Genomic DNA, 13,940 nt, shown 5'->3' with positions numbered 1-13,940 from the left:
CTGGCTCCCTGTAGAGGAAAGGCTGTGCAACCACTGCACAACAGCAGAACCTGAGACAGATCTGCATTTCCTGACAAAATGTAAAAAATATAAAACAATTAGAGAGTGTCATTTCCCCAAATTTGAAACCCTCATTCAAGGTTTGAGAGAGGGAATGACAGAGAAAGAGAGAGATAATGACAGAGAGAGAGAGAGATAATGAGAGAGAGAGAGAGTGTGTGTACCTTACCGAAGGAGAGCAGGACCTGTTTGTTGAGTTGTTGGCCAATAGCAAACTCCAAGGTCAAGCTGGTTGACCAAACCACATCCATTATTATCATATTTCCCAGGATGCTCTATTGCAGTTAGATTTCTTAAAAATAGTTTGTTTCCATATCTGTGTTTTTGCATGTACATTGATTGATTTATTAATCAAATAATTCATTTTATGCTACACAAAGATAAATAACATACTTTTTTCTAAACTAATCCAATCTGTAAATTGGATTTATTGCACCGTTACTGAAATGGTTGTTCCCGATTAGCTGGTTTAGGTAATCTCCATTAGATAGGTTTCTAATTCTGACAGTCATTCTAAATGTAAATTGTGGGTGAATAGAAGTCCCAATTGTTGGCAAGCCCCACTCAGGCTGGATTCTAATAGGAATTAGACATCACTTTGCAAACCAGCATAATGTAGGATGATGCTGGTTGTGTGGGTGACCATGGTCCAAAACACAGTAAAGACTGGTCACCAGCAAAACCACATCTAAGGCTGGCCACCAGAGAAAACACAACAAAGGCTGGTCACTAGACTACGCTGGTCTATGCTATTTTTTTCAGCAGGTTACAGTACAGTATATCTGTTTATCAAAGTAAGGTGGATAACACCTTGGTCCTGCTTTCTGACATTCCCCTCAGGTCTTGATGTGCYTGGTGTGTCCAAGCAGCAGACTAATGAAGATCAGTAGTTTATATGAAAATCATTCCTGCATGTKTCGTCCTGGCCCTAAAGCTGATCTGGGTACTGATCATCTGAGTAGAGATGTGTTCATATCATTCCATAATTACAGTTCCTCTTGTTGTCCTGCTGTTGATGTACTCATGTTTGTATTTGATTACATTTATATGAGGTGACTGAAAGACAGGATGTCTCTTTTTCATGTGAATGCTTGTGCTTATGTTTCCATGTAGAGATTCAGCTGGTGGTGTTCAGTTCATCAGTTCTCCCCATTGATCAATATCTCCATTAAAACAGGTTTAGCGTCATCCTTAACCCTATCAGAGAAAATGTGAAAAGTTATCTGTCGTGTCTTTGGCATCATTAAAACTGAAGACTTATTTACTTATTTATCAAATAACTCTCTGTAATTATTATTACGCGATTAAACTGATTAATCATGTAACTGTAATTAACTAGGAAGTCGGGGCACCAAGGAAAATATTCAGATTACAAAGTTATAATTTTCCTAATATAACTTTCAGATATTTTAATATCTGATCAATTAGTCTTCGAATTAATGAGTTATTATTTACCTCACGTTAGTCTCATTCCAAACGTCGTAAATTGTTGGTTATCTGCACGAACCCAGTCTTCACTATGAGTCATCCATACATCAATTGTCTTAAAATAATTTATTTACTAACTAAGTAATTCACAGAAATGCATAACAAACAGTAGATATGGTTACAAGGAAATTATAGCGGATGTGCCCTAGTGGGCTAAACCGGTATGGCGGCTTGTTAGACAGAGTGATAATTATAACAAATGAAATACTAATCCTTTGCACATGAACGCTCACTCATTCGGGAACAATTGCAATCAATATATATATTTACGCTCAGTGTGTCGTCGGGGTCTCTGTTGAAAAGTTTGTTTCTGTTGGAGAGTTTGTACGCTCTCTCTCTCTGTTGTGGTTAGAATGGATAGTTCAGAGTGACATTCATTCATGTCGTTATAGAATAGATGTTTCGGCGGTTGTCGGTCTTCGCGTTCAATGATACCGAATTCCTAGCTGCAGACTAGTAATTAATATCAAAGACTTGTTCTTATTCTGTCGGTATCGATAGTCTAAAAGTTTAACCACGTGGTATGGTTAAAAGATTCAGCCATCTACTCAAACCTTAGCTTATACTCAGGTAAATGGTCTCTACTCAAACCTTGGCCCTCTCGTGGTAAGCTGGTCTGCAACCGTTAGCCATCTCGTAATTGAGGTAAGCTCGGTCTGACAATAGAAAACCTGGGTGTGGGTTTTATTCGGAAGAGCAGAAAAGGGCCTGTCCCATGACGCCAGACCATAACTGTGCTCATGGGCGGTCCTCTGATTTAGTTAAACTCCAAAGGGAATTGGAGTTTCCTTCATTTAACAGTCCAAAATCACATTACACAATTTCACAAACAGTATCATCCTCACTCATTCATCTTATACAACAATTAGATGTAAGCCTCATATCTGAGGCTATTGTATAAACAGCGTTATGGTAATGTGGCCATATTGTCTCCCATGAGTTTCACAAAATTGTACCAAATGGACCAGTTRGTAGCTGGATTCTTCACCGATCTTTTATACCTTCTCCAGAACATAAATGTCGTTCGGTTCTCCAGTTCGGTGAGGTGGAAGAAATTCCTTTGTTCTCTCTATGAAACTCAATCTCTCTCTATACTGTCTGGCCATGAGGCAGGATCTTCCCTAGGAATTTACAACCTCTCTGACCACAGCAGCCTGGTTGTAGGAGACAGAGAGAGATGTGCCGAGGTAGAGGGATGGTGCTCGCGGTGTCCAAAGAGGGCAACGTCATGACACCTGACTGCAGTTTGGCCACCTTTGATGGCCACTGGCACGCTGGAGAAGTGTGCTCTTCACGGATGAATCACAGTTTCAACTGTACAGGGCAGATGGCAGACAGCCAACGTTGTGAACAGAGTGCCCAATGGTGGCGGTGTGGTTATGGTGTGGGCCAGCATAAGCAAGGACAACAAACACAATTGCATTTTATCAATGGCAAGTTGAATGCACAGAGAAACCGTGACGAGATCCTGAGGCCCATTGTCGTGCCATTCATCTGCCGCCATCACCTCATGTTTCAGCATGATAATGCACGGCCCCATGTCGCAAGGATCTGTACACAATTTTTGGAAGTTGAAAATGTCCCAGTTCTGGGATGCTCTGGATCGACATTGTGTTCCAGTTCCTGCCAACATCCAGCATCTTCACACAGCTATTGAAGAGGAGTGAGACAACATTCCACAATCAATGGCCTGATCAACTCTATGCGAAGGAGATGTGTTGTGCTGCATGAGGCAAATGGTGATCACACCAAATACTGACTGGTTTTCTGGTCCACGCCCCTACCTTTTTTTTAAGGTATCTGTGACCAACAGATGCATATCTGCATTCCCAGTCATGTGAAATCCAGAGATTAGGACCTAATGAACCTAATTTACTTCAGTTGATTGATTTCCTTAAATGTAATTCAGTAAAATCTTAGAAATTGTTGCGTTTATATTTTTGTTCAGTGTATACTATGATTAAAGAAAAGTCTCAGTTAGTCTAGAAATGTTTTTATTAAAGCCTCTAGATTTAAGCGCTATACTAGTACAGTGATAATTTCACCAAAACCTGTAAATACATATACTGTGTAAGAAAAATAATAATACATCACTCTTGCATATAAAGCTTATACTGATACTAAGCATGGCTATCAACTTGACTTTTCGCTTTACATTGCTAGATAAAGCTAACAAAATGTGTACATGCTCAGGTAATACACAATGTTTCTACTTCATAAAAGCTCCCCTCATGAGCTTATATTGAAAGACAGTGTTGGCAGCGTCCAATCCAAATCGAAGAACAGGCATGACTGTAGACTCAAGGAAACCACCTCCTTCCTTCRCAGGTGTGTTGCTCTTCTTGAACTCCTCTATKTCCTGTCTCARTAAGTCAGCCTTCTCCTTGTGGCCCTTCTCCAGCAGATCCTTCTGCTCCTGCARRTTGCAKTCCAAGGCCCTGTGGAAGTCCCGTTCCTGTTGCTTCATCTCCTCCTTCATCTTCTCTTCCATCTGCTTCAACTTCTCGTCTTTGCTTCTGCGATCGTCCTCCATGGTGCGCTCCATCTCCAACCGTTTCTCTTCAGCAGCCTTCTTCTCCTGCTCCAGCACAGCTGATCTCTCCTTCTCCTCTGCATGGTCCAAAGGAAGAGTTGAGGTAGGAAAACACTCTAGCTTCTGGACTATTCATATTCTCTCTCATATGAAGTCAACAGACAGCCCCTGATCTTTTCCATYTTCTGGAGTAGGCCATAACTTTTAGATTACTCTTTCAAACATCCCAGATCTATGTTGACTTCGTGCAAGATTATCACCAATTTATTGCGACAGAGCCTGGGCGCGAACCCAGAGACTCTGGTGGGACAGCTAGCGCTGCGATGCAGTGCCCTAGACCACTGCGCCACCTGGGAGGCCCCGCAAAGACCATTTTAAGAATAATTTCTTTTTAAAATATACATTTTTTAAGAATTGTCTATTGAGGCACAGATGATGCCCAAACCAGTTTGTGAATTCAGATATGTCTCTCAGCATTAGTCAGTCTCTGTCTCACCTTTTCTCTTTCCAGCCAGCTTGTTCATGAGGTAGGACTTGCCGGTGCGGTACAGCCCGACCACCGCCACCACTACGACTTGCTGGTTCAGTCTCATCAGGTACTTGAGGGCACCAGGAACTACATGAAGCTCACAGTCTGTGTTTTCGACCAGGCACATTGGGGAATCCATGGTCAAGTGGCTTCACAGGATGATTAGCCTGCAGCTCCCAGAAATAGTCAATCTATAATACAATTATGAATTAAATATAGTTCAGGTGAATATGATATAGCCTAGGACTACTGTATAGGCTATGTAAAAAAATAAATATATATCTGCATAATTAAAATGGCTGAGCCATATGCATAGACAATTAAAAGTGAAGTTAAAATATTGTCCAATGTTAGCTTCAATTTCATTATGAAATTCATCTTCAAACATTAAATTGTTTTCCTGCTATGGAAAAGCATTCGTCGATTCTAGCCTACTCACATAATTGACTTGTAGACTTGTAGAAGACTTGTAGAATGTAGAATACCTACCTGTGGAATACCTACAGTGCATTCGGAAAGTAGTCAGACCCCTTTTACCCTCATCAATCTACACACAATACCTCTTAATCACAAAGCAAAAACATGTTTTTAGAAATGTTTGCAAATGTATTACAAATAAAAACTGATATCACATTTACATAAGTATTCAGACTTGTTACTCAGTACTTTGTTGAAGCTTCTTTGGCAGCAATTACAGCTTTGAGTCTTCTTGGGTATGACGCTACAGGCTTGGCATGCCTGTATTTGGGGAGTGTCTCTCATTCTTCTGTGCAGATCCTCTCAAGCTCTGTCAGGTTGGATGAGGAGCGTTACTGAGCAGCTATTTTCTCCAGAGATGTTCGATCGGGTTCAAGTCCGGGCTCTTGCTGGGCCACTCAAGGACATTCAGAAACTTGTCCAGAAGCCACCCCTGCGTTTTCTTGGCTGTGTGCTTTGGGTCGTTGTATTGTTGGAAGGTGAACCTTCACCCCAGTCTGAGGTCCTGAGTGCTCTGGAGCAGGTTTTCATCAAGGATCTCTCTGTACTTTGCTCCGTTCATCTTTCCCTCGATCCTGACTAGTCTCCCAGTCCCTGCCTCTGATGGTGCCAGGTTTCCTCCAGATGTGACGATTGGCATTCAGGCCAAAGAGTTAAATCTTGGTTTCCTCAGACCAGGGAATCTTATTTCTCATGCTCTGAGAGTCTTTAGGTGCCTTTTGGCAAATTCCTTGCGGGCTGTCATGTGCCTTTTACTGAGGAGTGGTTTCTTTCTGGCCACTCCACCATAAAGGCCTCATTGGTGGAGTGTTGCAGAGATGGTTGTCCTTCTGGAAGGTTCTCCCATCTCCACAGAGAAACTCTGGGTCTCTGTCAGAGTGACCATCGGTTTCTTCGTCACTTCTCTGACCAAGGCCCTTCTCCCTCGATTGCTCAGTTTGGCCAGGCAACCAGCTCTAGGAAGAGTCTTGGTGGTTCCAAACTTCTTCCATTTAAGAATGATGTAGGCCAGTGTGTTCTTGGGGACCTTCAATGGTGCACAATTTTTTTGGTACCCTTCATCAGATCTGTTCCTCGACACAATCCTGTCTCAGAGCTCCACGGACAATTCCTTCGAACCTCATGGCTTGGTTTTTGCTCTGACATGCACTGTCAACTGTGGGACCTTATATAGATAGGTTTGTGTCTTTCCAAATCATGTCCAATCAATTGAATTTACCACAGGTGGACTCCAAACAAGTTTTAGCAACATCTCACGGAGGATCAATGGAAATAGGATGCACGTGAGCTCAATTTCGAGTCTCATAGCAAAGGTTCTGAATACTTCTGTTTTCTATTTTTAATACATTTGCAAACATTTCTAAAAAAAGCTGTTTACACTGTCATTATGAGGTATTGTGTGTAGATTAATGAGGAAAACATTTAATTGAATCAATTTTAGAATAAGATGTGACGTAATTTTTTAAAGAAAAAATCAAGGGGTCTGAATACCTTCCGAATGCACTGTATTCCAAGGGGGGTTTCTACTAGTTACCACAAGTCAAAATTGTCTATAATATATTTTTTTAAACAAGTTGCTTTTTGGTCTTAATTTAAGGTTAGGCATAATGTTAGCAGTGTGGTTAAGGTTAGGATTAAAATAACATTGTAAGTAGGGACATTATAACTAGTGACACCCATTTGGCTGCAGATTCAGAAAGTGAAAGTTGTTTTTCTTCACTTATTTTCACCAGTCAAAAAAGAGATGGAATTTACGCATCCGAATTTTTTATGAATTAACAAAATGTTAAATTGTGTGAACGGCGTTAATGAGCCAATTGTCGGGCTATTGTTCTCCGTAGGAATAGTGCTGCCTTCAAGTGCTATTTGGACTCGCTAACTGGTTGTAGTTATGTGTTGGTTATACACAGGGCACGACGTTAGTTAAAAAAAAGTCCCTACTCAGCTTCAGTGATACATGACCTGACCCATGCCGCATTTAATTCATTAGTAAATCGTATATGTCAGAGTTCCTAGTATCAACCAGCACATGAACGCGGCATAAGTATGGTATTTTTTTGATACGTCGTGCTTTCCCAGAAACCTAATTTTAAACATTAGAGAATCACTTTCAGTTTCAATATAATCACTGATCTCTTTTGCCGTCCATCCGCGGACAACAGACTGAACAACAACTGCACTGTACAAACGTAGCCGAGGTAAGCCTAAACTCCCTTGCGCTGCAACATGATAGCTTTTTTACGATATGATATATAGGTATTGATTTGCAAGTTTACTGGTTGTAATGTAAGCTGGTGAAACACCAGCCATCACAAGTCAGACTGTTGAATTAACTTAATTTGAACGTACTTTACCTGTTGTCTGCTGGTTTTGTCCTTATGTGAGTGGTCATCTGAGACAAAATCCACAGGGACGTTTTATTAGCCCTATTTAAGTATGCTGGTCTGACCGAGGTAAAGACAGTTTCAGGTTGGATATTCGACGGATATTCGCCTGTAGTTTTCCTTACATCCACCAACAGCAGTTAGGGACCGTCAACATAGTGACAAATCAAAATGTTCACATTTCAATAGCTCTTTAACTATTACTCCTAACAGTTTCAAAACTGGTTGTAGCGAACCCGATGGCATAGACACACATTGCACCCCCTTTAGTTTGTCCATTTTCATCTCACATGATTTTACATGAATTTTTCAAAATGTAAAATTTCAATAGCTCGTTGGTCATGTGACCTAGTGACTTCAAACAAGGTTCAGAATGTCCACTCAGTGGGCCTACACATTGCACACCCTTTAGTTTGTCAATTTTTATCTCNGTCATGTGACCTAGTGACTTCAAACAAGGTTCAGAATGTCCACTCAGTGGGCCTACACATTGCACACCCTTTAGTTTGTCAATTTTTATCTCACATGGTTTTACATGAATTTTTCAAAATGTATAATTTCAATAGCTCCTTGGTCATGTGACCTGGTGACTTCAAACAAGGTTCAGAATGTCCACTCAGTGGGCTTACATATTGCACACCCTTTAGTTTGTCCATTTTCATCTCACAAGATTTTAAAATAATTTTTCAAAATGTAGAATTTCAATAGCTCCTTGGTCATGTGACCTAGTGACTTCAAACAAGATTCAGAATGTCCACTCAGTAGGCCTACACATTGCACAACTTTTAGTTTGTCCATTTTCATCTCACATGGTTTTGCATGAATTTTTCAAAATGTAGAATTTCAATAGCTCCTTGGTCATGTGACCACTCCTGGGCCAGACTACACTCAATCATATGACCCACTGAAGAGATGAGTCTTCAGTAAAGACTTAAAGGGTGAGACCGAGTCTGCGTCTCTCACATGGGTAGGCAAACCATTCCATAAAAATGGAGCTCTATAAGGAGAAAGCCCTGCCTCCAGCTGTTTGCTTAGAAATTCTAGAGACAATTAGGAGGCCTGCGTCTTGTGACCGTAGCGTACGTGTAGGTATGTACGGCAGGACCAAATCGGAAAGATAGGTAGGAGCAAGCCCATGTAATGCTTTGTAGGTTAGCAGTAAAACCTTTGGAAATCAGCCCTTGCCTTAACAGGAAGCCAGTGTAGGGAGGCTAGCACTGGAGTAATATGATCAAATTTGTTGATTCTAGTCAGGATTCTAGCAGCCGTATTTAGCACTAACTGAAGTTTATTTTGTGCTTTATCCGGGTAGCCGGAAAGTAGAGCATTGCAGTAGTCTAACCTAGAAGTAACAAAAGCATGATTCATTTTCTGCATAATTTTTGGACAGAAAGTTTCTGATTTTTGCAATGTTACATAGATGGAAAAAAGCTGTCCTTGAAACAGTCTTAATATGTTCGTCAAAAGAGAGATCAGGGTCCAGAGTAACGCCAAGGTCCTTCACAGTTTTATTTGAGACGACTTTACAACCATCAAGATTAATTGTCAGATTCAATAGAAGATCTCTTTGTTTCTTGGGACCTAGAACAAGCATCTCTGTTTTGTCCGAGTTTAAAAGTAGAAAGTTTGCAGCCATCCACTTCCTTATGTCTGAAACACAGGCTTCTAGCGAGGGCAATTTGGGGCTTCACCATGTTTCATTGAAATGCACAGCTGTGTGTCATCCGCATAGCAGTGAAAGTTAACATTATGTTTTCGATGAACATCCCAAGAGAAAATATATAGTGAAAACAATAGTGGTCCCAAAACGGAACCTTGAGGAACACCGAAATGTACAGTTGATTTGTCAGAGGAAAAACCATTCACAGAGACAAACTGATATCTTTCTGACAGATAAGATCTAAACCAGGCCAAAACTTGTCCGTGTAGACCATTTGGGTTTCCAATCTCTCCAAAAGAATGTGGTGACGATGGTATCAAAGAAGCACTAAGGTCTAGGAGCACGAGGACAGATGCAGAGCCTCGGTCTGACGCCATTTAAAGGTAATTTACCACCTTCACATGTGCAGTCTCAGTGCTATATGGGGTCTAAAACCAGACTGAACCATTTCGTATACATTGTTTGTCTTCAGGAAGGCAGGAAGTTGCTGCGCAACAGCTTTTCAAAAAAAATTGAGAGGAATGGATATTCGATATAGGCGATAGTTTTTTTTATATTTCTGGGTCAAGGTTTGGCTTTTTCAAGACAGGCTTTATCACCGCCACTTTTAGGGAGTTTGGTACACATCCGGTGGATAAGAGACGTTTATTATGTTCAACATAGGAGGACGAGCACAGGAAGCAGCTCTTTCAGTAGTTTAGTTGAATAGGGTCCAGTATGCAGCTTGAAGGTTAGAGGCCATGATTATTTTCATAATTGTGTCAAGAGATATAGTACTAAAACACTTAAGTGTCTCTCTTGATCCTAGGTCCTGGCAGAGGTGTTGCAGACTCAGGACAGCTGAGCTTTGGAGGAATACGCAGATTTAAAGAGGAGTCTGTCATTTGCTTTCTAATGATCATGATCTTTTCCTCAAAGAAGTTCATGAATTTATTACTGCTGAAGTGAAAGCCATCCCACTTGTGGAATGCTGCTTTTTAGTTAGCTTTGCGACAGTATCAAAAAGAAATTTCGGGAATTTCTTATTTTCCTCAATTAAGTTTGGAAAAATAGGATGATCGAGGCAGCAGTGAGGGCTCTTCGATACGTGCACGGTATTGTCTTTCCAAGCTAGTTGGAGACTTCAGTTTGGTGTGGCGCCATTTCCGTTCCAATTTTCTGAGAGCTTGCTTCAGAGCTCGGTATTTCTGTATACCAGGGAGCTAGTTTCTTATGACAAATGTTTTTCAGTTTTTAGGGGTGCAACTGCATCTAGGGTATTGCGCAAGTTTAAATTGAGTTCCTCAGTTAGGTGGTTACTGATTTTTGTCCTCTGACGTCCTTGAGGCAGAGGGAGTCTGGAAGGGCATCAAAGAATCTTTGTGTTGTCTGAGAATTTATAGCACGACTTTTGATGCTCCTTTGTTGGTGTTTGAGCAGATTATTTGTTTGCGTTGCAAACGTAATAAAATGGTGTGTGTCGACATTATCCAGCGGATCTATGAGGAAAAAACATTAAGATCTACAACATTTATTCCATGGGACAAAACTAGGTCCAGAGTATGACTGTGACAGTGAGTAGGTCCAGAGACATGTTGGACAAAATCCACTGAGTCGATGATGGCTCCGAAAGCCTTTTGGAGTGGGTCTGTGGACTTTTCCATGTGAATATTAAAATCACCAACAATTAGAATATTATCTGCTATAACTACAATGTCCGATAGGAATTCAGGGAACTCAGTGAGGAACGCTGTATATGGCCCAGGAGGCCTGTAAACAGTAGCTATAAAAAGTGATTGAGTAGGCTGCATAGATTTCATGACTAGAAGCTCAAAAGATGAAAACGTCTTCTTTTTTTTGTAAATTGAAATTTGCTATCGTAAATGTTAGCAACACCCCCACCTTTGCGGAATGAACGGGGGATATGGTCACTAGTGTAACCAGGAGGTGAGGCCTCATTTAACACAGTAAATTCATCAGGCTTAAGCCATGTTTCAGTCAGGCCAATCACATCAAGATTATGATCAGTGATTAGTTAATTGACTATAACTGCCTTTGAAGTGAGGGATCTAACATTAAGTAGCCCTATTTTGAGATGTGAAGTATCACGATCTCTTTCAATAATGGCAGGAATGGAGGAGGTCTTTATCCTAGTGAGATTGCTAAGGCGAACACCGCCATGTTTAGTTTTGCCCAACCCAGGTCGAGGCACAGACACGGTCTCAATGGGGATAGCTGAGCTGACTACACTGACTGTGCTAGTGGCAGACTCCACTAAACTGGCAGGCTGGCTAACAGCCTGCTGCCTGGCCTGCACCATATTTCATTGTGGAGCTAGAGGAGTTACCTAGTGACTTCAAACAAGGTTCAGAATGTCCACTCAGTAGGCCTACACAATGCACACCCTTTAGTTTGTCTATTTTCATCTCACATGGTTTTACATGAATTTTTCAGCATTTAGAATTTCAATTGCTCCTTGGTCATGTGACCTAATGTCCGCTGACTACCCTTCTATATTGCACACTCTTGTTTGTGTACTATAAAATCACTCAGTGTAACGTACATTTTTCATAGTTTCAAATTTGCAGTAGCTTCTTGGTCATGTCAATTACACACCTAAGAAGCGTGCAGTGGAAATTAGGGGGTTCAGTCCAGTGTTGTGTTTACCCATGTCTTTAATATTTATCTATAATAATTGGTAGTTCTAAGTACTTATTTTCCCTGTTTTTTATTTTTCCACACTATTTAACAGCGGTACACAATAGGAGAGAGACAGATAATATCTCCTTTCGTCGTTAATATCGACCATAAAGGAAAAGGGCAAAGTACGAGAGTCATGCTATTAATTCTCCAAAGCAGGGATGGAGGGTGAGCTAGTGAGGTAGGCTGCAGTGGTCAATACATATACTGAACATGTAACCACAGTAATGGTGGCCAGTAAATCAATGAATAAAAATMGAATATTGACAAATMAAACAAATTGTAGACCTTTAATCTTTCCAACATGTCAACAGACACTTAACTTCAATTAAGTATGAAACATTTCACAGTGTTAACTTTCTTTCTTCTTTCTTTATCCCTGGTTGATGTACATTTCAGAGCCTCTTCAGTGTGGATGGGGTATAGCATACATTTTCAACAACAAAGACTGCACTTCCAGTTTGTGTTCTTTACTCCGTTGAACTCTTTTGTCTTCATTCATAGTTACAGCACATGGAACCATGCAGAATGCATGCAAAACATTCAATCTAAAACAAAACAAAGCGTAACACGTTATAAATAATATCAAATATCAATGCAGTATGACGAATGACGAATTAGCCATCCATTGTGTTATATCATAAATTGTCTTATATGCCATCACTGTTGTCAAAAGATAATAAACATGTTAAATAAAGTTACTAACCCAGGCAGTCTTTGGGCCACATCCAGGTTCTTTATCAGTGGCACACATGAAGCAGTTGTTGGCTTTGTTGAACTCTGAAATCATAGGCATGAACTGAACATATGGCTGTCCCACACAACTACATAAAAATAAAGCATTTACATTTACTTTGAATTAAATGTCATTACATACCAGACATTTTTAGTATATCCTCAGCCATTTCTTTTCACAGTTGCTCCATGTGTTTTAGAAGGTTCCATATCAATTTGGGAGGGGATGTTGGGGAAGTTCTGTGCAACTTCCTTGGCCATCTAGACCAAAAACTAAAATAGAGTTTTTGACCTAATTGTCACATAACAGCTAACCATTCATTATTGAAAATATAACTATCAAACCTGCATTACAAAGACCCCACAGCTGAAGGTGTCCTGCTGCATGGTGTGAGTTATTTCCCCTCCTTTACATTTTAATGTTGCGCCAGTCGCTCTTTTCCATGGCAGGATCTTCTCAATTGAAAGTATTCTTCTTTTGTAACTTCTTATGGCTGCATCCCGCTTACCGGCATCGATAGGACAAACAGCCCAGTGAAAGTTGCAGGGCGCCAAATTCCAAACAACAGAAATCTCATAATTAAAATTCCTCAACACATACATGTGTCTTATATCATTTTAAAGGTAATCTTGTTATTAATCCCACCAAGTGTCTCGATTTCAAATATGCTTTTTCAGCGGAAAGGCACTACAAAACGATTATGTTAGGTCACCACCAAACCACCATAAGCAAGCCATTTTTCCAGCGAAAGATAGCAGTCAGAAAAAGCAGAAATAGAGATAAAATTAATCAGTAAACCTGATTACTTCATCAGAATGAACTCATAGGACTTCATGTTACACAATACATGCATGTTTTCGTTTGATAAAGTTATATTTATAACAAAAAATTCTATTTACATGGCCGCGTTACATTCACTTGTTCCAAAAACATCAAGTGATTTTTGCATAGCCACATGCGTTCAACAGAAATACTCATCATAAATGTAGATGATAATACAAGTTATACACATGGAATTATTAGATATCCTCTCCCTAATGCAACCTCTGTGTCAGATTTCAAAAAAACTTTACTGAAAAGCAATCATGCATAATCTGAGACGGAGCTCAGAACAAATAGCCTAATTAGCCGCCATGTTTGCGGGTCACAGAACCAGAAAAACATGATAAATGTTTCCTTACCTTTAATGAACTTCCTCAGAAATGCAAGTCCTAGGAATCCCAGGTCCACAATAAATCGTTTGATTTGTTCAAGATAATGTCCGTTATTTATGTCCAATTAGCTACTTTGGTTAGCGCTTTTGGTAAACAATTCCAAAGTCACAAGCGCGTCCACTATAAACGTGCGAAATGTCCAAAATTCCGTAACGGTCAGTAGAAGACATGTCATAACGA

General features: G+C 40.3%; 1 protein-coding gene and 1 pseudogene across 1 annotated transcript; one reads left to right on the top strand and one right to left on the bottom strand.

Moving 5' to 3' along the window:
- Positions 1–3,558: 3,558 nt before the first annotated feature.
- On the bottom strand, positions 3,559–7,617 carry LOC139025751 (uncharacterized). The gene is made up of 3 exons (XM_070440940.1): positions 7,442–7,617; positions 4,578–4,801; positions 3,559–4,158 (listed from the first exon to the last, which is right to left on the bottom strand). Exons 2-3 carry the CDS (start codon positions 4,747–4,749, stop codon positions 3,758–3,760), a joined length of 573 nt encoding a protein of 190 aa, XP_070297041.1. The 5' UTR covers positions 4,750–4,801; positions 7,442–7,617; the 3' UTR covers positions 3,559–3,757.
- The window catches only part of LOC112075518 (guanylate-binding protein 1-like), a 28,692-nt pseudogene continuing 21,762 nt past the window's right edge, over positions 7,011–13,940 (top strand).

This window comes from Salvelinus sp. IW2-2015, unplaced genomic scaffold (assembly GCF_002910315.2).
Source record: "Salvelinus sp. IW2-2015 unplaced genomic scaffold, ASM291031v2 Un_scaffold3214, whole genome shotgun sequence".
NCBI lineage: Eukaryota > Metazoa > Chordata > Actinopteri > Salmoniformes > Salmonidae > Salvelinus > Salvelinus sp. IW2-2015.
Note: the sequence above shows the minus strand (reverse complement) of the source record. Positions and strands in the feature narration are given on the sequence as shown.